The following is a 24624-nucleotide window of genomic DNA, read 5'->3' on the forward strand; positions in this document are numbered from 1 at the left end:
ATTGTAGGGATCTCATCCTCAGGTGTGCCTCTGGCACTAGGAAGATGCAGGATGCCACGAGGCCGAGCAAACTTAAGAAGTCGTAGGCCTGGAGATTTTGGGCATTTTGGAATTTGGAAACCATCTGAAGAATGTCTTGAGCCCTCGACTTGGGAGGCAAGCTCTTTCCCAAGCATGTGTCCAATACAGCCCCTATGTACTGGAGCTGTTGGGAAGGTGTCATTTGTGACTTCTTGAAATTGAGGGAGAAGCCCAGTCTGTGGAGGAAGTGGCAGGTGACTTTCAAATGATCCAGTGCTTGTTCGGCAGAACGTGCCCTGATCAACCAATCGTCCAGGAAGGGGTAGACGTGAATCCCCCCTCTCCTGAGGTGCGCTGCCACCACTACCATTAACTTGGTGAAGACCCTCAGGGAGGAGGTCAATCCGAATGGCAGGACTCGAAACTGATAGTGTGAGTCGCCAACTACCAGCCTCAGGTATTATCTGTGCTTGAGATGAATTGGCACATGAAAATAAGCATCCTGGAGGTCCAATGACACCAACCAATCCTGAAGTTGAAGGGCCTGAAGGATCCGAGAAAGAGTGACCATCTTGAACTTGTCCTTCCTGAGGAACTTGTTCAAGCTTCTGAAGCCCAAGATGGGTCTCAGTCCTCCATCCTTTTTGGGAATCAAAAAATACGGGGAGTACCATCCCTTGTTCCTCTCAGCTACAGATACTGGCTCTATAGCACCTTTCTCCAGCAGGGTTAGAACTTCCTGCTGTAGGAACGGGTCTGAAAAGGGTATCTCCCTGGTGGATTGTTTTGAGGTTGCGTTAGAAAAGGAAGGCAGTAACCTAGGGCTATTATTTCTAGAGCCCAAACATCTGAAGTAATGGCTCGCCATTCTTGCAGATGCTGCGACAGCCTGCCTCCCATAGGTGTCTTGTGATGCAAGTCCTCAGAGGTTTTGTAGCGGTTGCTGAGGCCACTGATGGCAAAGAGGCTGCAGCTGGAGCTTACTTTGCACGTTTTCCTCGTCCACCACGAGTGGCCTTTCTCTGGCCCCTTTGACTAGCCATTCCTCTCGCCTTTCCATATGAGGAGTAGTAACGATAGGATCGTCCCCTCCAAGATTGTCCTAACGCATGAAAAGGCTGAGGTTGTCTAATAGCAGCTCCTAAAGACTTGGCAGCTGCTTTTGAGGCCTGCAACCTCCCAAGGCTCTCATCAGCCTTGTTGCCAAAAAGGTGAGACCCTTCAAAGGGCATGTTCAGAAGACGATTTTGCACGTCTGGTGCAAAATCCGAATTCCGTAACCACGCAAATTTGCGCATTACTTTGCTAGTGCCCATGGACCTGCTCACACTATCTGCAGTGTCCTGAAGGAATGCCTGTATGGCCTCCTTTCCACCTTTAACAATGGCTAGGCATCCTTCCCTTTCATCCCCTTCTGGTATGTGCTCTGCCACCATTGCAAAGCACTCCCGCAGAGTGTAAGAAAATTTTGCCAAGGCACATGTGGAGTTGGCCAGTTTTAACCTCATACACCCAGCTGAAAATACCTTGCGTGCCCAACCATCCACACGCTTGTCGTCCCTATCCGGAGGGATAGAAGGGTACACCACCTTATTTGAAGCTGTGGCTGCCTGGACCACCAGACTCTCGGGAGTAAGGTGTTTAGACAGACAGCTGGGGTCGCTACTGGAAGGACGGTATTTTGAAGGGATTTATTCACCGGAGGAATAGAATCAGGAGTCTCCCAATTTTTTGCCACCCTATTTTGCAAGGCTACATGGAAGGGTAAAATCGGATCTTCGGTGGGACCATGATCCAATATATCGGTCAGATCATCCTGGATGAACTGAGTTGGTGGTCCAGCCCATCCTAAATATTCGACCACCTTTGTCATTAGTTGACGGTATGAGGGCCTGGCATGTTCCCCTGGTTCTGGCCTGCCAAAATTTGTTTCAGGCGAAGTATCAATACCACTTGCATTAATCAAGGTTTCCACCAGGTCCCTCATCCTGCTTTCCTCAGAAATCAGGCATTATAGGACATTTGCGGTGCCATATTCCAGTCCAAAACGAATATTCTCATCAGACCTCTCCTGTTCTTCAAAAATTGAAATTAAGGATTTGAAAAATTCTTTCTTTGGAAGGGGTTTAAAAACCTTTTCTGGGAGAGGTGTATCAGTGGAACCTGAAGGCAATACAGCCTTCCCTTTTGCTGTTATTTTTACAGCTTCTGGCTGAACTGGAGCCTTTGGAATATTTGGCGCCGAGGGTTTCGGGGTCGACGTCGACAAAGGCGTCGATGGCGCCGACGAAATAGTGGTCATCGACGGAGCTGGCTTTGAGGGTGTCGAGGCGCTCTTCGAAGACTTGCCCTTTGAGGTGCGTCAGGTTTCAGATGGTGTCGGTGACCTCGAGCGGTCTTTTTCGCTCGGCATCCTGGAAGGTTCCCGATCCTTCCTCCTTCGATCACCCGGGCTCGAGGGCGTGCGAGTGTCGGAACAATGACGCTCTCGGCCGGCTTCCGAAGAAGGCGCGGACCGAGGCTTAGCTTTTTCTTTTTTTTTCCACTTTATTTTTGTTAAAAGGTTTCAACAAAAGAAAAACAAGTTCCCCAAAAAACATTAAACAGAGACCAAAAAGAGGATCCACCCAACAACTTATCCCCTCACCCTATCCCTCTCGCTACTCCCCCCCCCAAAACTACGGGTTGACTAAGCTTCTGAAAATCCTCGAAAATCCTCCTTGCTCTTAGGAATCCTCGATTCCTAAGAGCAAGGATTGAACACAGAACGCATCTATACTTTTAGGCCAAGCTAGCGGCAGAGTCTCCGCGCACACCCAAGCACATTTCCACTGGTAAAAGCATCAACAATCCCTCCCTGGTGACATAATATATAAAACCACAAAACAGTTCATAATTTCAAGGCTTCACAGTCCGCACTGAGTATAACCACAGTCCATTCATGCAAAAAACATGACATAGAATCATTGACAATAGCAGAGAGTTTCTCGTACTCAAAAATAGCGATTAACTTGGTAAACCATTCTGTCTTGGAGGGCGCTAGGGGACTCTTCCACTTCTGAGCCAGAGCCAATCTTCCCGCTTTCAACATGGCCCCTTATTACCCTCGAGAAGGAACCCACCTCTTTATCGGGCAAGGGAGTGCCCAGAAGAACCTCGAGTGGGTGCAGGGAGGGACATGTTCCCAGAATATCTTTAATCCAGCTAAGAACCTCTACCCAGTATGAGCGAATAACCGGGCACTCCCACCACATGTGAAACCAGGTACCTTTGTTGGAACACAATCTGGGACACCATGGGGATGCTTCCACAAACATCTTGGAAAAGGCCACCGGAGGACGATGCCAAGAGTGCAAAATCTTAAAATTATGCTCCATAGCCACCGTATACAGCCCCTCAGGAAGCACTGACCGAAACACCAACTGCCAAGTTCGGTCATCTAAGGACAAGCCCAACCACTCCTCCCAGATATGTTTGAAAGACTGCCTTCCTGTTAAATTAGAAGAAATAAGTACATTATAGATCTTAGAAAGGGATCCCTTCCTAGACTTGGCTTCTGCAAAAACCCTCTCAAACAGGGTTAGGGGGCGCGACAAGTCAGCCACCCACCGCGCCTGTGTGAAGATACCCTTTAGCCTCAAATACTCAAAGACCATGAGGGGCTTGCTCTCGAACACCTCTGCCATTCGGTCGTATTCCAAGAAGGACCCTTTGTTAAACAGCTGAGCGGGCATCTCCAACCCTGATCAGACCAGGACTGCGTTTCCCGGAATCCCTTCCTGTCCAGGTCAATCGGGGGACCCCACAAGGATGACGGGGAAGAAAGCCAGGAAGAAACCTATTGTCTTTAGAGGGCTTCCAAACCGACCACAAGACAGCAAGAACCGGGTGTGACTTAACAGGCCCTGGAATAGAGTTCGGGGGAGCCCACAAAAGGTCCCTAACTTTTCTTGGATGAACTTGAACATCCTCCACATACGTCCAGTATGTTCATAGATCATCCCTCAAATGCTCCAACATAACTCGCAGCTGAGCTGCTTTAAAATACCCTCTAAAGTCCGGGAAACCAAAACCCTCTAAGGACTTGGGGAGGGTCAAGGTAGTCAAGCTTACTCTGGGTCTCTTCCCATCCCAAATAAATCGGAAGGACACGAGATTGCAAAGAGGCAAAGAAGGAATCTGGCACCAGACAGGGAAGGGACATGAAAAGATAGAGGAGCTGCGGGATAATATTCATCTTAACCACCACCATTCGCCCAAACCATGAAAGGGTCAAGGGGGCCCACCTTAAGAGATCGCCCTGGAGTTTTGCCTGAAGGGGCGGGAAGTTTAGCTCAAACACCTTGCCTAGGTCCCTGGGAATGCTAACACCCAAATATCTGGTAGATTCCCGCTCCACAAGTACCCCATATACTTCCTTTCTTCCCTCAATTTTAAGATCCACCCCCCCATTGGCATAATACATGACTTAGACAAATTAACCTTTAACCCGGAGAAAGACCCAAAACGACAAATAAGACTCAACAGTCGTGGGAGAGCCACGCAGAGATTTGTCAGATACACTAAAATATCATCTGCAAACAAGGACACTTTGAATTCATGGTCCCCACAATGTAAGTCCCCCATCCGCCCTGATTGCAATGGAAAAAGGCTCCATTGCCAACGCATATAACAAAGGAGAGAGGGGACACCCTTGCCGAGTGCCCCGGGAGAGCGAGAACCCCATGGACATGCAGCCATTAACCAACACCCTAGCAGAGGGACCATTGTACAACGCAGCAATCCACTTACAAAAATTGTCCCTAAAGCCCATTTTCCGCAATACCCTCCCCATGTAAAGACATTCAACACGGTCGAAGGCCTTCTAAGAGTCCAACGACACGAGATCAGCCTCCAAATCTCGCTTCGATGCCTCATACATAAGCCCCATAGTCTTTCTTACATTATACAACCCCCGGCAACCAGGGATGAATCCGACCTGGTCGCCATGGACCAGCGAAGGAAGAAACCTAGACAGCCTATTCGCCAAAAGTTTAGCCAAAATCTTAACATCTACTTTAAGAAGAGAAATGGGTCTATAGGACTGCCTCGCTCGGGATCCTTCCCATCTTTCGTTAACACTACAATGAGAGCTGACATCATGGAGGGGGGTAGGGAACCAGAGTCCAAAGCAGCGTTAAACACCTTAGCCAGAAGTGGGGCTACCACAGAGCGAAACGTCTTATAAAACCAGACTGTGAAGCCATCGTCTCCCGGAGCTGTGCCGCTCTTTAAGGTGGTGATAGTGTCCACCACCTCCTGGGGAGAAACTGGGAACTCCAGCACTTCGACACCCTCAGCGGCAAGGCGAGGGATGTGCAGTGACTCTAAAAATAGGTCCACATCAGCCCCATCCCCAGAATATTCTGACGAGTAAAGACCCTCATAATAATGCCCAAACTCCGATGCTATATCATCATGCAGAACTCCCTCCCCCGTCCGACCCACAATCCGATTCACCCTCCTGCTGTTTCGAAGCTCCCTCAGGCGCCACGCCAGGATCCTGTCCGCCTTTTACCCCCGCTCCATATACTGCTGTTTCAAAAATGTCAGCTTTCTCTCTGTTTGTCCCACAAGTAAGGCCGACAATTTAGCCTTAAGATTCTGAAGCTCCTCCCACTTTCCCGGAGAAATCTGAGATTTCAGCTTTCATCCCGGCTGAATGGCAGCAATTCGCTCCCTCAACTTCAATTCCTCCCTGCCCCTCTCCCTCTTTCTTCTTGCGCCCATCTCTATGAGAACACCCCCGATTGTGGCCTTAAATGCATCCCACTCCCCCTGGACATTCACCTCCCCTGTGTCATTAAGCTGGAAATATTCATTAATTGAACGCATTAGAGATTCCTTAAGCTCCTTATCTTGCAGCAGCGTATCATTGCATATTCACCGAGCCCTAGCCGGCGTCATCGGGTGAATCCCCAACGTGACCCAAACTAGAACATGGTCGGACCACGGGACAACCTCCACACCAAAGTTCGAGATACTACCCTGAAGCGTAGAGTCCACCAAGACAAGATCTATCCTCGAGAACGCCCTGTGTACCGCTGAGTAAAAAGTGAAGAAGGGGTGGCAGGTCCCCTCGACAGAATGCACATCCACCAAACCCAGCACCTCATTAGACCGCCAAAATGAGTTCACCAACTTCCTCTGAACCCGCTGGTCGGAGCAAGGAGAAAGGGACTTCCTATCCTTATCCGGCGAGAGAACCATGTTAAAATCCCCACCCACTATCAGTGCACTCTCCGCAAAGCCCCGAATAGTCTCCCCCACCTTTTCCCAAAAGAGATCCTGCGCCTCGGTTGGGGCATAAACCCATACCAGGGTAAACAACACTGCCTTTCACTGACCCCTTAACCATAATGTAGCGCCCCTCAGTGTCGGATTTATGAGCCTTTGGGACAAAAAGAGCCTTGGGGGAAACCAACACAGCAACACCCCGCTTCTTCGCCACATATGGGGAGTGGAACAAATACTGGATAGCTTTAGATCGAAGCGGCGGTTCCTTCCCCCTCACCCAGTGTGTTTCCTGGACAAAAAAGAAGTGCAGCTTAAGCCTGGAGAGTTCCCTCGCCACCAGGGACCTTTTCATAGGAGAATTCAACCCCCGCACATTCAGGGACCCCACCAGCAACCTCTGCAGAGAGTCATTAATTTGATAGGCCATAAGATGCATTCCCCACCTCTTGGAGACCACACTTGAACGTCTGCACCCCCAGCTCACACGCACCAAAAGAGACCAAAAAAGGACCTAGAACACCCCTCCTCCTCAGAAACCCCAGCAACCCTAAACACACCCCCATAACCATGAGAACAACAAACAGACCCCCCCTTTCCCACCCAAAACCATCCCAAAAACACCAGCACCATCTCACCCCCACCCCCGGACGCCTGGATAGACTGACATTTCACCGCCACACCACCAGACCGCCAGAGAACGCCTCCACCCGGGCGCCACCCTCATCGTGCGAGCAAATAACATTTTGAGCCCACCATCCCTAAACCGGAAACAAGCCCCAAACACCCCCGCCTGTACTCACCACCCTCCCGACCCCATGACCTCACATAAGCTTGGAACAAAGTAAAGAACAATCAGCCCAGGGGGCAGCTATGACCAGAACAAGACCAACCAGATGGCCCCACAAATCCCCCCTCAACAACCAGCACAAAAAACTACACCAACAAAGTCAGGGCGTAGGCTGTTTTGGGAAAGGAGGCGCCACCTTCCTGAACTTCCTGTGTCCTCGCACCCGCACCAACCCATAAATTCTGAAGGGCTAGGGCGATCTCCGTCCGACCCCTTCCCCCTCCCTGCATCGTCCTTAGAAGGGGGGTCTCCCAACAGCTCGTGAGAGACTCGTTGAATATCAGTTTCTGAGGAGAGGGAATATTTGTAGCCATCCAGTTCAAAGGCAAGTGAAAACAAATGTCCCCATCTATAGCGGACCCCGTTTGACTGCAACCACCTCGTCAGAGGTCCACAAAGGCGCCGTCGAGCAAGGGTGAGCGCTGAAAGATCCTGATAGATTTTAATTTGAGCGCCTTTCCAGTCGATGGGACCCTGCGTGCTAAATCCAAGATCTTGGCTTTTTCAGTATAATAGTGAAATTTCACAAGGACCGTACGGGGCTCACCCGCACGTCCCCAGCTCTATGGGCCCTGTCAATTGTGGGTTTGGTAGTATTTTCACCATCAAAGAGGCTACTCACAATCACTTGACCCCTTTCACAATGTCCGCCCGAGACTCCACCTCTAGTTCCGGCATACCAAAAAACCTCAGATTAGAGCGCCGTTCCCTATTTTCCAAGTCGTCCAGCTTGAGGGTGACCTTCTCCTCCCACCTCTCAAGCTCAGCCAACCTCATATCAAATCGAGTCTCAAAAAGGTCTGCCGAGGACTGGTTGGCCTCAAGTGGCTTAGCTTTTTCAAACACCTCCATAATTTTTACCCTGAATGCTTCCCACTCTTCGGGGGAAGAATGTTTTGTGGGGCATTTCATCCTTTTTGGGGATTCGTCCGAGGACAAGGTAGAAGGGGACCGCTTTTTTCGTCAAAGACAAAGAGCAATGAGAATCGCTTCGGGACCTAGACCGATGCCTTTCGCGTCAAGGAGATTTCTCCACACGGGTCCTTGACCCGGCGCTAGAGGCTTTTCAGTCGGGTTTACAACCTACCTGCAGTTTTCCCTACCTCTCTCGCAAGGCCTTCCCCGTCATCACCTGACACTTCGTACAGGCCTCCATGTCGTGGCCTTCCCCGAGGCACCACAGACATCCACGGTGCGGGTCCGTGATGGACATTTTCGAACCACAGGATTTACACTTTTTGAATCCCGATCGCAGGGTCGTAGTCAGGGTCGACGTCAAGGACATATATCGAATATCTTCAGTTATTTACTGCGTCACAGAACTACTCGAGGCGCACCAAGTCTCTGAAGCAACACGTACTGCGGAAAAACGGAACTGAGGCAAACGGGCGCCGCACACGCTACTTGTATACCCGATGACGTCATCCTCGACTGAGGCCTTCGAGGGACCATCGACTCGACAACATCAACGCACGGCGCCCTCTGTCGAGAAAACATTTCCGAAGCAGCTAAAGCTGGATGGAATACATCTAAGATGAGGAATACGTTGGAGGACACAATCCATTCGAAAGGGCCTATACTAAAGAAAAACCTATTGCCAATTCCTTAAAACAAATTATCGAAAGAGTGTGGGATAGGGTTTCAATAAAGAAAAGAAGTGTTCCAAATAATAAGTCACGATCTGATTGCCAGGGCTCTCCCTTCCCCACGTTTTCAGCACGGGACAAGATGGGACCTTGGAGCACAGCACACGCTCAAGCTTTCTTGGCACGAGCCGACAGTTCCGTTCAGCCATTAGGTTCTTCGATGGTAAAGTGTCATTTCATTAAAAAGTCTCTTGCCTTCGAGGCCTGATGTATCCAACAAACAAACAAAAAGTTATTTTCCACAGTTCACGTTGGGTGATGGTGTCACCTCTGGGTGCCCCTCTTCCGGCGTCGACTCCTCACATATTGTATTAAACCAATCAAAGAACAGTTCCTTTTTCAATGAACTTTGGTGATGACTTTTTACCCCTGGATCTCCCTCGACCGGGCTCGGACCCATTTGACAAGGGGGACAATTCACTTCCCCTGGTCTTCCAATACCTCTTACTTTCATGAGTGTTAATGTCTTTTGAAACAGTTCTTCAGGCTTTGCCCCTTTTTGTTGGCTTCCCTCTGCTGGGTTCACTCTCGTCAGCTATTACCGCACACTGTTCATGCACTCGTTTCACCAAGTGGGATTCATTTCCCTTAGCTTCGCAATCTTCTGTCGGTCAAAGACTTTCGATGGTACAGAGGACTTTACAAGACCCCTGTATGACCAGACTTCCCTGATTGTTAGATCCCTCTCTGAATTCATTCTAAGCTCCCGTCAGTTTTAGAACTCCTGAGGTTAGGAAATTCTTGAAAATGTACTCTTATCAGCATTTTACCCCGAACAGTAAATGCGTAGTAGCGTTTTATTTCTAGGTGTTGAACATGCATCGTTTTTTGAAGGAAACATAATCCAACTATGTCAAGGTTGGTCAGAAAGGATGAGCACCAAAACACAGATTTTTACATGTTTTTGGAAACACCACAGACAGGAAGTGATGAGTACGAGTTACAACTTTTCATACCACAACTCAGTTAGAAGATCTAAAACCATGTTAAGAACATAATGCTTCATCAGGCAAGTAACATTCAGCTGCGGTATGGCAAAGCTAGTAGGCCATTTTCCTACTAATGCGGTGCTGTTACAGAAAATATATTTACTATGTGAATGATTTATTTTGTTATTGAAAAATTGTATATAACTCTTGCTTATCACAGTCACATCTGGATTCAGATATTCTAATGATTAATCACGCAATATACTATAGTATGCCTTCATGAGCAAACAATTCATCAACAGAATGACAAAACAATGCAGCAACTGACCTTTACTGTGATGATTCTAGTCACCTCTTTGCATAATTCTTCTTTCTCCACTGTATGACCAGATTCAAAAAAGGTATTGTAGTCTGCCAACAGTTTAGCCATTATCTTGTTGCATATTCCCTGTTCTTTAATTCCTTCAAATCCAGGGGGAACACTACAAAATAGGGGAGAGTCTTTTAAGGAGGCCAACAAAAGCATCAAAGTTAAACAATATCAAGACAGAAAAAACATGAAATATATTGATACACTATAAAGTTTACTGTTCTGGGTGATAAAATTAAACACCGCATACGACCACATCAGAACAAAGGGGAAATGCATACCATGCCGTCTCTAGGTGCAATCTTGCAGTCAATCACACATTGGTAAATTGGACTGCTAAATGATTTACTTGACTACTGCACTGCTTTGAAATCTAAGACTTTGTATGTAGGCTCTCTGCTTCCAGCCTGAAGATTTCTTTTAGGCATTCAGTTCTCTGGTGTCAATTCCAGTATGAAACCCCGGGCTCAAAGATGTTTTGGGTGGTGTTGGCTCCAACATTCCATACTTCATCACACTTTCATATTTCCAGTTTGTAGGTACAATAACAAATATTTTGCTTGTTGTGATTATCAATAGCCCTCCTCCAGTGTCATGGTATTTAGACCATTTAGTTTTCCCTCTTCTTAAAGCAAATGTGTGTGCTCTAGATGTCGATCACTTTTTAGTGTTAACATACATCAACAAAATTGCAGTCTAGGTTCCCAGCTCATTAGTTGTATGCTTAGTTGCAGAATGAGATAGATCTCTGCTTCCTATTTCCTGCTTGTTGTGTCCTTTCCTTCTCATGCCCTTTTTCCTGTATTTTCTGCCTCTTTTAGTTTCTTTTGTCACATTTACCAAGATTGAGTGCAGCTTTTCCTTAGGTCTCTTTCATAAATTCCCTATAGCCCTTTCCCTGCTTCACGATACATGTTCAACCATCTCCGGTGCTCCAGATAAGATTTTAAGGTGGGGGTATTTTACTCCCTAGTTTTCAACTTTGAGAGCAAATGTGATTTTAAGAGAGTAACAATGACTTTTCTCCTTTGCAAGAGAGTAAAATGTATGTGACATCCAGCCGACGTGTGCAATAACTGTATGGAAATCATTACTATGCGGCAGCTTTCTGCATTGTGACAGAATACACCTTTCATTATTTCTCTAAGGTCTGGCCATTTGGTCTCTCCTGTATATATTTAAATGTTGTAAACACAAAATCCTAGCCAATTACAAAATAAAGCAAGCATGAATTATATTGTTTGTTTTGAGGTTCGATAGCAGAATTGTCTTTTGATGTTTAATGAAAGTCTTCGTTTCCTGGAGCTATTACTACCTAATGGTATGCCAATGTTTGATACAACAGTGCAGAGAGGCAAGTACTCCATGCTAAATTCTATATCTAATCTCATTGTTAAATGGTTATTTATATAGCGCTTTTGGCAAAGGGCTGTACATAGAACATACGTATCACAATTATCACCAAACCGAAGTCGGTACTGCTTTATCGACCTTGAAAGGATGAAGGGCTGAGTTGGCCTTGCCGGGATTCGAACCTGCAACCTACTTATCACGCAGAGATCACAGCAAAGAGTGCTCAACCGGCTGAGCTATCTTACTGGCTAACATCCTTCAAAGGTCGGTTAACTGAGTATCGACAGTGTCTAGATGTTGGACGAACCATGTATGAAGCGCTACATAAAGTTAAATACCTATCTGGATTATCACAGGGACCAGTTTTGCTGAGTTTCTATTCCAAATGTAACTTTCATTTTGAACAGCACCTGCACTTGCACTTCCTGTATAGTCAGGTTTTGGATGTTTTAAATGTCTTGAAGATTTGAGAGGCTAGAACACATGTGATTGGTATCATGACACTCACCCTTGAACCAAGACTCTGCTGCCACTGACCATTTATAGTAATGTACCCTATTGATTGCAAGATTGAATGGATGTAAACTAGACCGTGCAGTCATAATTTTACACACTGTTTTTATAATTAGAGTGTAAATTATATTATAAGTGTAAAAATAATCTGCCTCCGCATGATTATGCACACAGCACAGGAACTCTGAAAAATACAATTGTGCAATATTGGTTTGCTTTCACTGGAGAAAAAAAAGCATAATTTGTTACAAAATATTAATTCGCTATTGCAACCTAGTTTTCCATCTTATTAATTTTACAATCCTAAAATGCTAGGAAAATAAATATGCACAGTGATTCTGATTGCTCCATGAGCATCAACAAAGCAGAAGCTGAATGGAAAGAAACCATTCCTTTTATCAGTGTGCAGTTTCTTTTTTTGAAAGGCTTCAGAGAAATACATTCTGTTTCAGAGGCATTTATCCATGGCTTGCACACAGAGACCTGATCTCCGTTAGCCCCATATAGATGCTTTGTCACACTGTAAGAGCAAACTGCTGTAATAGGATTTGGTGAGCTCTCTGCAAGGTTCAAGTCTGCTCACATTCACGCAGCAAACATGCTATAATGACATGCATTACTTACTGTAAAAGCATTTCTGATGGTTGTATCTGCTTAGATCCACATGCTGTGCATAGTCCGACATTCAGTGGTCACTGCAGAGTATTGCATCTTGTTTTTCGAAAGTCAAAAAGGGGACGTCAACATAGGCGTGTCTGTAACACTATCCCTATAGTGACGTGTAGTGTACCCAAAATGCCTCACGCGTCGAGGTCCCTCTGTTCGTATTTTTTCTGCCATGAGGGAGCCTTATGACTAACGCGAGTGAGTACAGAAAAGAGAGAAAGTAATAAGAAGTCTATGTTCCTTCCATCCGAGCAGGGAGCAAGGGTGGGCGCATGTGAATCTAAGCAGATACAACCATCAGAAATGCTTTTACGGTAAGTAATACATATCTGCTGATGTTTGTTAATCTGCTTAGAATCACATGCTGTGCATAGACTAGCGAGCAGTACCCAGAGTTGGAGGTGGGTTGTGAGAAGGAACAGTAGAAAAAAGGTGTCTCAGTACTGCTTGTCCCACCTGGGAATCAGATCTAGAGTGAGCATCTAGACAATATTGTTTTGTAAAAGTGTGTACAGAACTCCAGGTTGCCACTTTGCAAATGGACTCTAGGGGACCATTTGCAATGAACGCTATGGATGCCCCAGTGCCTCGAGTAGTGTGCGCTCTAGGCTTGAAGGGCAGTTCTCTCTTAGCAACAGAGAGTGCGTCACTGGACAATTCATCTAGAGATAGTGGATTTGGAAACTGCATCTCCTTCTCTTCCTGCCACCACTGAGACAAAGAACTGATTAGTCTTTCTTTTTTTTTTTATTATTAAGTTTATTGAATTTTATAGAAAACATACAAGCAACAAACTTATCTTAGTGGACGAGTTCTTTCCATATAAAACATGACCGCCCTGCGCACATCCAGTGTGTGCAGGCTCTTCTCCCCCAAGTTTGAAGGGTTTTGAAAGAACGTTGGTAGTTCTATAGACTGGATCACGTGAAACTTTGAAATTAATTTCGGTGCAAACCTAGGGTGTGTGCGTAGAACCACCATCTTTGTGAACTGTTACAAAGGGATCTAATATAGAAAGCGCTTGTAGTTCACTCACTCTCCGAATGGAGGTGATCGCTATCAAGAAAGCAGTCTTAAGAGTGAGATCCTTAAGGCTCGCTATATGCATGGGCTCGAAGGGGGAGCCCATTAGCCTGGTTAGCACGATGTTCAGATACCATCCGGGAGCTGGGTTAGATATAGAAGGGTGAATTCTTTTCACTCCCTCCATGAAGGCTTTAATAACTGGAAACTTCCACCATGACACCTTATGTTGTGACGTAGTGTATGGCGGAGAGTGCAGCTAGGTGAACTTTAACTCTATTAAAGACTAAACCGGAGTCCAGCAAGTGAGTCAGATATAAAAAATATGTGCGGGAGAGCAGTCAACGGGGTGCTTTTTGAGTTACACCAGATGACGAACCGTTTCCACTTACTAGAGTAGCAGTAACGAGTGTTCGGTTTCCTAGCCTCTTTGAGAATGTCCATGCATCTCCGAGGGAGCTGCAAATGTCCAAACTCTATGACCTCAGTGTCATGCTGGAAATGCATCGGAGGGACAGGGCCTCCGTATCCATGTCCTTTACTGCTTTTTATTGTGTGTTCTATTGTGTTTTCCGCGCAGTAATTTGTGTGGGACTCCTGGCGGTGCAGCTCTCTCTTTGGTTTGGTGAACAGACCCATGGGATACCCTTATGGCACCCATGGGTAGGGGTGCAACACTGTTCCCCTTGTGTATGTTTTTGGGCACCTGTGTGTGACCCACAGAGAAGTGTACGGGCTGGTGGCAGCTCCGTGCTGAAATGATTGGTGCCCTGAGCGTCCTCCATTTTGGGATGCCCAGGCCCTGTCATTGGAATCGGTAGATTCCGGATGGAGACAAAATGGCCCCTGTGGCCTCTTGCCTTCCCGAAGTCCCGGGAAGCCCTGCCTCTGTCCCTTCCCCCTGACTGGCTGTTGGGTGGAAGTTTCATATATGGTAGTGTGGGGAAGTGCCGACCAGACTGGCTGTAGCCTTCTCAACGACCGTATGTTGTGGGTACGCCTGTGGGTGGGACCTGGGTGAATGGAGTGTGTGACGAATACGCATTCTATGTTGTGGGTGTCTTGTATCTAGTGTTTGACACAATGACTGAGACGGCCCTGCCTGAAACCGGTATGAATGCAGTATGGACTGTTGAATGGCTCGGTACTTGTCCAGATACACATAACTTGTTGTGAGTGTCTGGAGAGAAGTGAATGGCCTGAATGCACTGTGTGCCAGATTGGCTGCCTGAATGCCCTTAGTCGTGATTGGATGCTCGAGTGTGACCCAGCGGAATGAATGGGAGATCAACAGTATATCTGGGGACCTCTCACTGCTAGAAATCGTGTTCAGAAGCTGAAGTCCACTACGAGTAACTGGAGTAATTGAAGCTTGACCTTGAACCCCTGCTGGACGAGAAGAATTGCTGTTGCTCTCCTTCACAATCTGAAAGCTGCTTTGCCTCCAAGGACTGACCCAGAGAGGACCTGGTAAGGCGCCCTCTTCCCAAGCTACGAGGGACCATTGTGCACCAGCTGATCTTTGCCAAAGCTCCCTGGTAGACAGACCTTCGACAGGCTGCCGACCTGAGACGGGGACTGCTGCGGAACTCCAAGGAGAAGTGCCCGGACTGTTGTCCGCCACGGTCGACGACCGCCGTCGCTGACCGGAGCCGCCGTGCTCCCGCTTGCCTAAGAACTTTCGAATCCAAGGACGCTCTCTTCCACATCATCGCTGCTGTATCGTGCTGGAGAGGCCTGACCATTGACGCGCCGAGGAGCATCCACCAGTGGGTTTCCAGCCACCCAAAGACGACTCAACGCCCTTGCTGGGCCACATTTCTTCAAACTCTTTGCGGTCCAGAACTATCGACACCGAGGTGCCCCGCACACCTCTTCCTTGCAGGACGTTTATGCTTCCGAGTCAACGAGCACCGCTAGGAACGAAGCTGACACTTCACCGTCGTAGCTCACCCTGTTCTCTGTCGGATGTTCGACGACCCGTGACTCCTGCCTTAAAGGGAGGACACTCAAGAAGGGCCGTCGATTCCCCGACAAGGAACGCTACAACACCAGGTACGTAGGGGGTTGCAGAACTATTGGGAAGTCTCTTGTGAACAATATATGGACTGGGCTTGTATCTTTATCCTACAGGTTGCCAAGGTGGGGTGGGATCTCCACACAGAGCTGTGTTTAACGGTAGTGACCAGTATTTCTGGCAATTGTTCTGATCAACTGCTTCCCTCTCTTCTCTACTGTTGGTTTCTTTTATCACTTGACTTGTGTGGCATTTAACCCTATTGTTGATGCACTGTAAAGAGGTTTAATAGTAATTGTGGTACCACGTAGAAACTGTATATATTTGCCATTATAGATAACCGAGTACAAAGTGCATTATTGTGATATTGTATATAACCCTGAATATTAATTATATAAAGACTGTGTTTTAACCAATACAGTGTGCAGACATTCCTTTGTGGGTGCTTGGGGACCACACTGTACTTAAGAACCAGCCTGCATCACCTCCCGAGAAGCTAGGCCTTGATTGCTCGACCATAGCTACCGCATAGAGAATCTTGGCTGGGGTCCTCTGTGTCTCTCCTCTACCATATAGAGAGCAGAAGTACAGACCATCCCCTCTGGTCTTTACACTCAGGAGCCAGGCTGCTAAGTTCAGGGTCTTTGGGCATGGATGCAGCGTTCGGCCCCTGTCCTGTGACATGTTGTACGGGCAGGGCAGTTTCACTGGAGGAGACAGTGATATCTCCATAAGAGGAGCGAACCAGGGTTGGCGACCCACATGGGGGTCACCAGAATCATGGTAACTGGTTCCTGGTGCATCTTGTGAACTATCTTGTTGAAAAGGGGATTTGGGGGAAAAGCGTAGACAAATTTCCCTGACCATGTTATCCAGAGGCCGTTCCCCTTGCAGCGGTTCTGGGGGTACCTGGAGGCGTAATCTTGGCATTGGGTGTTCTCCAGAGTTGCGAACAGGTCGATCTCTGGGAAGCCCCATTCTGCGAAAACGTTGAAGAGGATGTCTTCGTGTACTCACCATTCGGACTCTGCGAGTAGAGGGAAGTCTCTGCTGAGTCCGTCTGCCAGAAGATTGAGTAACCCTGGTACATGTTGTGACAACAGAAACATGTTGTGTTTGAGAGCCCATTTCCAGATGTTCTGGGACAGCTTGGACAGTCCTGGAGATAGTTCTCCCCTGCTTGTTCAGGTAGTACATGGCCGTGATGCTGTCTGTGAGGATCAGCACTGTCTTTCCTTGTAGTTGTGCCTGGAAGGCTTTCAGTGCTTTGAAGACCGCCAACAATTCCAGCAGGTTAATTTGTTTGGACGCCATACTTGGAGTCCAAACTCTGTGCACAGTCTGATGGGACAGGTGAGCTCCCCATCCTGTGAGGGATGCGTCTGTGGTTAGAGTGGCTTCCACTGCGGGGGTGGTGAAGGATTTCCCCATCACAAGGTTCTCCCCACCGCAGCGAGAGAACCAGGGCTTGCGAGATAACCAATAGATCGTCCCACTGTCCGCTGGCCTGACACCACTGGCTGTTGAGCCACTCTTGCATTGGGCGCATGCGCAGGGGTGCGTGAGGAACCAAATAAATACATGACGCCATCATTCCTAGCAATCACATCGCTTTGCGTACCGTCACCTCTCGACCGGCTACATATTGAGGGATCTGAAACAGCATGTTTTGGACCCTCTCGTTGGAGGGGAAGACAAGGCCGTCCCTTGTTCGAATTAGAGCCCCTAGGAACTGCTTGACTTGGCTGGGGTCTAGACTGGACTTCTTTCGTTGATGGAGAAGGCCAGGTGGAACAAGAGGTCTGTAGTCTTTTGGGTATTTGAGAAGCATGTTTCGTAAGAATCCCCTGTTATGAGCCAGTCGTCGAGGTAAGGATAAACTGGAATGGACAACCTGCGCAGGTGTGCCGCTGCCAATGCCAGTACCTTCGTGAATACCCTTGGCGCTGAGGCTATGCCGAAGGGTAGCACTTTGAACTGATAGTGTTTGCCTTCTATCATGAACCTGAGGTATTTCCTGTGCGCTGGCAACACTGAAATATGAAAGCATGCATCTTTCATGTCTAGTGTTGCCATGTAATCCTCCTGTGTGAGCAGGGGGATTACTTCCTGCACAGTCACCATACAAAATTTTTGAGGTTTTACAAATTTGTTTGCTGGGCGTAGATCTAATACAGGGCGCATGGTTAGATCCTTTTTGGGTACAAGGATGTACACTGAATAAATACCCTCCTTTACCTGTGATAGAGGCACAACCTCTATGGCTCCTTTTTGCAGCAGCGATTCCACTTCCTTAAGAAGGATGAGAAGATGTTCTGGTGTGAGACGTCTTCTCTTTGGAGGTCTGAATGTCGGGGACCGGCTGAACTCAATACAGTAACCATGGGCTATTGTTGACAGTACCCAACAGTCTGTGGTAATCCCCTCCCATGCCTGGAGAAAAGATGTTAACCGGCCCCCGACCGGGAATGCATGGGAGGGGACCCGAATTATCGGGTCATTTAGTGGCGGGGGCCGGGGAGCCTCTAGGAGTAGGGCCCTTTCCTTTGCCACAACGTTGGCCTCTCTGAGCGTACGCTGTGTGGTAACCACTAGTTCCTTGAGGGGAGGACCAGTTGCTGGCTGAGGTATACTGTTGCTGCGCTTGTCGATGGCCACAAAAAAAGCGCCTATTGCCATATCCACGCTTACTGGGGGGTCTCGTGATCTGGTCCAGGGTTTTCAAGGTCTCATGTTCCTTTTTTGCAGTTTCCAGTGCATCGTCAACCCTCTTTCCAAACAGGTTGGAGTCCTCCAGGGGTTTGTTAATGAGGGACGCCTGTGTCTCTGGCTTGAACCCCGAGTTCCTAAGCCATGCATGCCTTTTCAGGAGTACGCCCTGGACTAAGGAACAGCGGGTCGTTTCTGCAGCATCTAAAGTATTTTTAATGATGCTCTAGTTCACTTGAGTGCCTTCTGTAACAGTGGCCAAAAGATGGGTGCAAAGAGGTTCAGGGACTTCCTGTAGGCCTTCGCGCTACATGCCCCATTGGGCATCGGCGAAACTAGCCAACAGAGTGCTATTGTTGGCAATACGCGTAGCGAATGCCGATGAGGCTGTAATCCTCTTACCGAGAGCATAGAGCGTTTTCCCCTCTTTATCAGGGGGTGCTTCACTGGTGGACAGAGGAGCGCCTGCCCTTTTCCTCATGGTGGTCACCACCAGGGAATCTGGGATGGAATGACCCCTAATGTATAAAGGATCCGAGGGTGAGGGGCTAAAGAGCTTATCAATCCGTGGGTTAACACCCCTGACTAAGGCTGGTGTAGACAAAGAGGGAATGAGGCGCCTCTTGATGGAGGCGAGGAGAGGAATGGCCTGGCTCGTAGGTGGCTTTTCTTTGATGATTCTTTTCAACAAAATCAACCTCTGGGGTAGTCTCCCCCCGTATCGATTTGAAAATGTACAGCCGCCTTGCGTAGCATGGCATTAAAAGTGGGCTGATCGTCCACAGGTGAAGGCTCCTTGACAGGAGTAGTCTGTGGAGAGGCCAGATCTAATGCATCAGGGTCAGTTGACACCCCAGGAGACTGCCATAGCTGTGGGTCACACATGTCAGGGTCTTCCTCAAAGCCCCCTACAGGATCTTGTAAGTCCTCAGTGTCCATGAATTCATCATCTTCCTGAGTGTCAACATGAGGGTCCTCCTCAGTGAGGTCATATGTATACAATTCCTCTTCCTGGGGGTCAAAAAGTCTAGGATCCTTGGCTAGAGGGTCTTGAGGGATTACCTCCCTTGGTCTTTTAGGTGGGATGTGCTCAGAAATGGACACAAACCTATCCAACCTGTTCATACAGGTCTCAAATCTCTCCCTGGCCCAGTGGGAGGACCCAGAACGGTCTAGGGGTGGAAAGGCTTGCTCCTCCGCCTCCAGGTGTCGAGATCTTTCCCACAAAGTGGAGGAAATCCCCCCCGTCGCCCTCCGAGAAGCTGTCCTGTGGGCCAGATGGTGGAGTAGTGTCTTTGGGTCTGTCCTTCGACCTAGGGGAGGGTTCCGGCGCTCCCGTCGCACCTTCGCTAGGTCTCGGCGTCTCCTTGACCTTTTCAGTAGGCTTTGGTGAATCCTTCACCTGCCGTTTCTGGGAGTTTTCGGAGACAATCCTCGCGATGCTTTCAACGACAATCCTCGCATCCAGGAGCTGATCGTGAGGAGTTGTTTTCGGCGGAGCCGGAACCCTGCTGTCGACCGACGCTTTCTTGCGATGCGTCTCGGCAGATTATATTTTAGGGGTAGCGCCCTTTGTATTCGACGGCCCGGTCGCTAGGCGCAAATGCGGCTGCTGGGAGGGCTGCCGACCCTTACGGACAGTGGGGATAGCCGGCTGCGTCGGCATCCCCATTGGCACTGAGGCCTTCTTCGATTTACTCGAAGAATGGCTGGGGGTTGTGTGTTTTGTGACGTGTAATCGTTCATCAGCGTTGCCAGGGTGTACATCCCCCAAAGCAGGGCCAGAGCCGTGCCTGTCGGTGCCAGGGACAGATGCCACGGAGTGAGAGCGCTCCGTTTGGGGGTCAACAACCTCCGTTACGGAGGTCGAGTCATCACTATCCCCCTTGTCGCACTCAGCGGCAGCAGGCGAGGAATCAGCCTTCGACATCCTGTAGGCTGCCCACCTTTTAATTCTGCGCTCCTTCAGAGTTTTCTGGCGAAGGAGCTTGCAGGCCACGCAACTAGCTTTGTCGTGTTCGAGGGGCAAGCAGCGGTTACACCACTTATGCTTGTCCTTTTACAGAAATTTGGCTTTACAATTTGGGCAAAATCTAAAAGGAGTCCTCTCCATAGCTGAGGACGTAACCAGTGATAACGACCTGGAAGGAAAGGGGGAAGAAAGGGAAAGGCATTCTATTATGAGACAGAAATGTCCACCCTAACCCCACTCTCCCTACTGTGTAGGCTGGCGAGGCCGGGCCACGTGGTCGGCAGCGCCGATAGGATCACCGTCCGTCGAAAACCACTGTCCGTCGAAGATCTGGTCTCGGCAGGGATGTGGAATGGCCGCCGAAAGAGGGCTGGAGGTGATGTGAGTTAACAATAATTAACAAAAACGACCAAGGGTCCAGTCAATGGCAATGTCTGTTACGAGCTCAGCTTAAGGCGACCAGTATTCTCGGCGGAAAAACACAATCTGAGGGACCTCGACGCGTGAGGGATTTTGGGTACACTACACGTCACTATAGGGATAGTGTTACAGACATCCCCTTTTCGACTTTCAAAAAACAAGATGCAATACTCTGCAGTGACCACTGGATGTCTGACTATGCACAGCATGCGATTCTAAGCAGATTAACAAACATCAGAAATAGCTTTATAGAGCTGCAGTGAGGGCCGTACCAGCGCTACGGGCCCTGAAGACCGAGTTTAACGGGGTATGAAGGACCATAACACCCATTACGGCCTGAGCTGCAGGTCTATAAAGCTATTAGAACACCCGCACTGTTTAAGTAGAATAAATGAGACATGTTTAATTGAAGTACAAAAAAATTGCAAAATGGTAAATAAATGTTGCAGACATTTATTGACCATTTTGCAATTTTTTGTGCTTCAATTAAACATGTCTAATTTGGTTTTATAGGGTGGCTGAAGGTGATTGGATGGGAGGAGTATGCTATTAAACATAAATCAGGTGTGGGTATGCCTGCCCAGTGTTTCACTTAAGGTAATTTCTGTCGCCCCCCCACACAAACGTACACTTCCAATTACTGCATTCTTAAACACACTAACAAAACGTTCCCTAGCAAACTGTGCATGTACATTTACTTAGAGTGTAATTAACTTACATTTCTCTGCTCTGCTTTTCCATTAGCCTTCCCATAGTATGGTGCAGGAAACAACCAAGCATTGTGAGGAGGCGAGGGCAAGGTTCCCCCTGACTTCATTGCGCCGAACAATCATATATACCACGTTTCATTTTAAACAAACAAGCCGCTCTTCCTTCTCGCGATTTAACACTTGTTTAAACGCTTTCCTGGCAAAGGGAAAGCAGAAAGCCTTTCTTCCACCTTGATTCCAGTGGGCGGGGCTCTGTTGCACACGTTGATCTTGCAACATGTAATTCGAAACAGAAAGTTAACTCTTTACGTTCCGAAGTTACACTGAGACCAACGCGGCAATTTTCCATGCTTCAGTGGGAGCCGGCAGCGCAGCGGGAACCGGTAATCAATTACAACAGTAATTGCGGGCTATAATCAATCTGCGGGCTATACCAGTTCGTATAGGCCGCAGATTGACCAATCACAGCCGTCAAACATCCTCTAGGGCGTTATAATTTCATTTAGCACTCTTTTTGGAATATATTCAGAACAAGGATTTCTGGGAACTTACAGGCACTATGTAAGAAAGGCTTGGTATCAACAGTTAAGAGACACAAGTGACCACAGTTTAAGGGTGATTATTGAACTTCAAAAAAGGTTTGAAAAACGCTTATCTAATCCTAAATCTACAGATGGGAGCAAGCTACGACCATCAAAAAATGATAACGCAGTCCTAGTGGTGTCTTGTAAAAATAAAAGGGCCTATACTAATAAACCTATTGCCAAACCTTACTTCTAAATACAAATAGTGTGGGAAAAAGAAAGATGTGTTCACAGAATGATAAGTCAGGATTTTCAGGCCTCCCTTCCCCACGTTTTCAGCATGGGACAAGGCGGTTCACTCGAGCGCAGCACAGTCTCTGGCATCTTTAGCACAAGGATACAGTTCAATCATTAGCATCATGGCTTTCTGTGCTCTAGTTTCTTTGCTTATCAAAGTCTATTTATTCAGAGGGCCTGATGTGACCAAATAAATAATAAGTTCTTTTTCGCTTTCAGATTTTCACAAGTACTCAATTTAGGTGATTCGCTATTCACCTTGGATCCCACTCCGCTGGGCTCCAATCCCTTTAACACAATGTTCGTCACCTTGGATCCCCCTCATCTGGGCTCAGATCCCTTTAAACACAATCAGTCTCCTTCGACCGGGCTCGGTCCCATTTCAATTAACATCAACTATCAGAGACTTTCGAATGTGCACAGGGTTTGGCTTGAGCCGCTGCAGGACCACTTGAATTTCACATTTCCTTTCCTTTTAACAATTGGCACCTTTCAGTTGGATACCTAACAGAGACTTTCGAATGAGCACCCAGGCAGTGCCGGATCACTCTGTCTATGGTATCATATCCTGGCTTCTGTCACTCATCTGTTTTAATTTTATTCATGTAGCTTCCCACATACGCTTCATACCCTGTTCTCTTCAGTTTTCTCTATACAATGTTGCCATTGGAACCTTGGCTTCAACACAGACAGGTCTGGTATCAGTCTCCCCAACTGACCGGCTGTGTTGACTTCACTGGTGCTGCTTTGTTGTAGGAGCCAAGGACAGTACCACAGCGCCAAATGATTCTCCCCACCTTGACTATCGATGCAGGAGAGCTTCGGGTACCTCGGACACACAATGCAGGATTCTTCAGCTTTGATTCCGGGTCTTACGTTTCCTATTCTCGAAGGCTCCTGAAAGATATAGTCTTTTCGGTGAAAAGATCAAGGGCACTTCCATCCTTGCAATCCTCCACGGTATTGCTTTGCATTGCCCAGAGTGTGCTTTCGCGCTCCTCCTTTTATCCGTGTGGGGAAGTGTGATGAAGTCAGATGTGTGTAATGATCAGTAATTGCCTGACCCTGCCTGTCCATTGTAGTGGGACACGTCATTTATACAGCTCAGGTATTAGTCCGTTTTTGTGTCCGTGAGAAAGTGTTCATGTTGGAAAAGGGGTGGGGTTGAGTTCCTACATATCCTACCTGGTAGGATGGGGTAAAGGTGTTATAGGGAAGGGGCTACTGCGTCTCGCCCTCCGGTGTCCCACTTCCACTCCCCGAAGAACCCTCATCAAGGTGATCCTCCTGCACTGGTCCAACCCCAGGAACTGGATCCAAAAGAGATGGCTGTGTCCTGGCCACCTGGATGACAGATCCCAGGGGACTAGCGGGTGGGACACCTTCAGGTTTCTCACAACTAATAGCCAGAAAAATGCCAGGAATTACTGGATTCTGCATGGCTGGACCAAGATGAAATGCCCCCATTCCTGCACCCTTTCTCTTTCCCTCTCACCCAGTGCTCAGTCTTCACCCTCCCACTCCTCCTCCTCCACCATCCACTATCTGTGTTAATACAGCTATGGCACCATCACCCTTGTTGGTGCGCACCAGGACCTGTCACATCCAGCACCCATGATCTGTTCATCCTTGCAAAGCAGCATCCGCTCACCCTCTCCCACCATAATGTCCTGTCACCTGATCATCTGGCACATACTGCTCCTAGCCTCCCATTTAGCTAGCCTTATTGGTCTGCCCCTCATCCTTATCAGAACCGTTTCCTGAGATTCGCTAGACGCCATTGCATTCACCCACTTCGATCTGTCGGCTGGTCGCGAATTTGCCATAGCAACACACCATAACACTCCACTGGACTCAGCAAATGTTTTTTTCGGAACCAAACTGCTTTCCCCTATTTCTCTGCCAGGCCCTGCTGTGAAAAGCCTTAACACCCTTTAGGGGAAAGATTCCTGACAGTTACGTGAGTTGCAGCCCTTCCAAGTGGTACTTGCTTCATTCAGTCAAAGTCCGAATTCAGGGTGTCTAGTGGCCAGGAAGCCTTGTACCCGCCTCCTCACGAGAGCCCATGCTTAATCATGGTGCTTTATTTAATCTTATATGCTCTTCCTTCAGAGTTTTTTTCTTTCACCGTATTCATTGTCTATTGCCTAGGCCGCCATCCCTTGCTTTGTATGTTGGCTTCTCTATAACCATAGTTGTACCTACATTGACGGTAAGTAATAACAGATTTGTATTCCCCCCCCCCCTCCTGTTTTCTTTACACTGCATGTTCCCCTGCTACAGAAACAAATTCCAACCTGTTTTTTTTACCTCAATCAAATCTTGTCAAAC

The 24624-nt window shown here is 47.9% G+C and overlaps 1 protein-coding gene across 4 annotated transcripts in view; it reads right to left on the reverse strand.

The window, feature by feature from the left end:
- The window catches only part of FAM13A (family with sequence similarity 13 member A), a 2868510-nt gene that overhangs the window by 2148568 nt on the left and 695318 nt on the right, over nt 1-24624 (reverse strand). For all 4 annotated transcript variants that reach the window (XM_069630746.1, XM_069630744.1, XM_069630745.1 and 1 more), the window contains one exon: nt 10048-10201. In XM_069630746.1, coding sequence (XP_069486847.1) covers nt 10048-10201 — 154 coding nt within the window. The remainder of the gene's footprint in view (nt 1-10047; nt 10202-24624) is intronic.

This window comes from Ambystoma mexicanum, chromosome 6q, assembly GCF_040938575.1.
Source record: "Ambystoma mexicanum isolate Mex_15411 chromosome 6q, UKY_AmexF1_1, whole genome shotgun sequence".
Lineage (NCBI taxonomy): Eukaryota > Metazoa > Chordata > Amphibia > Caudata > Ambystomatidae > Ambystoma > Ambystoma mexicanum.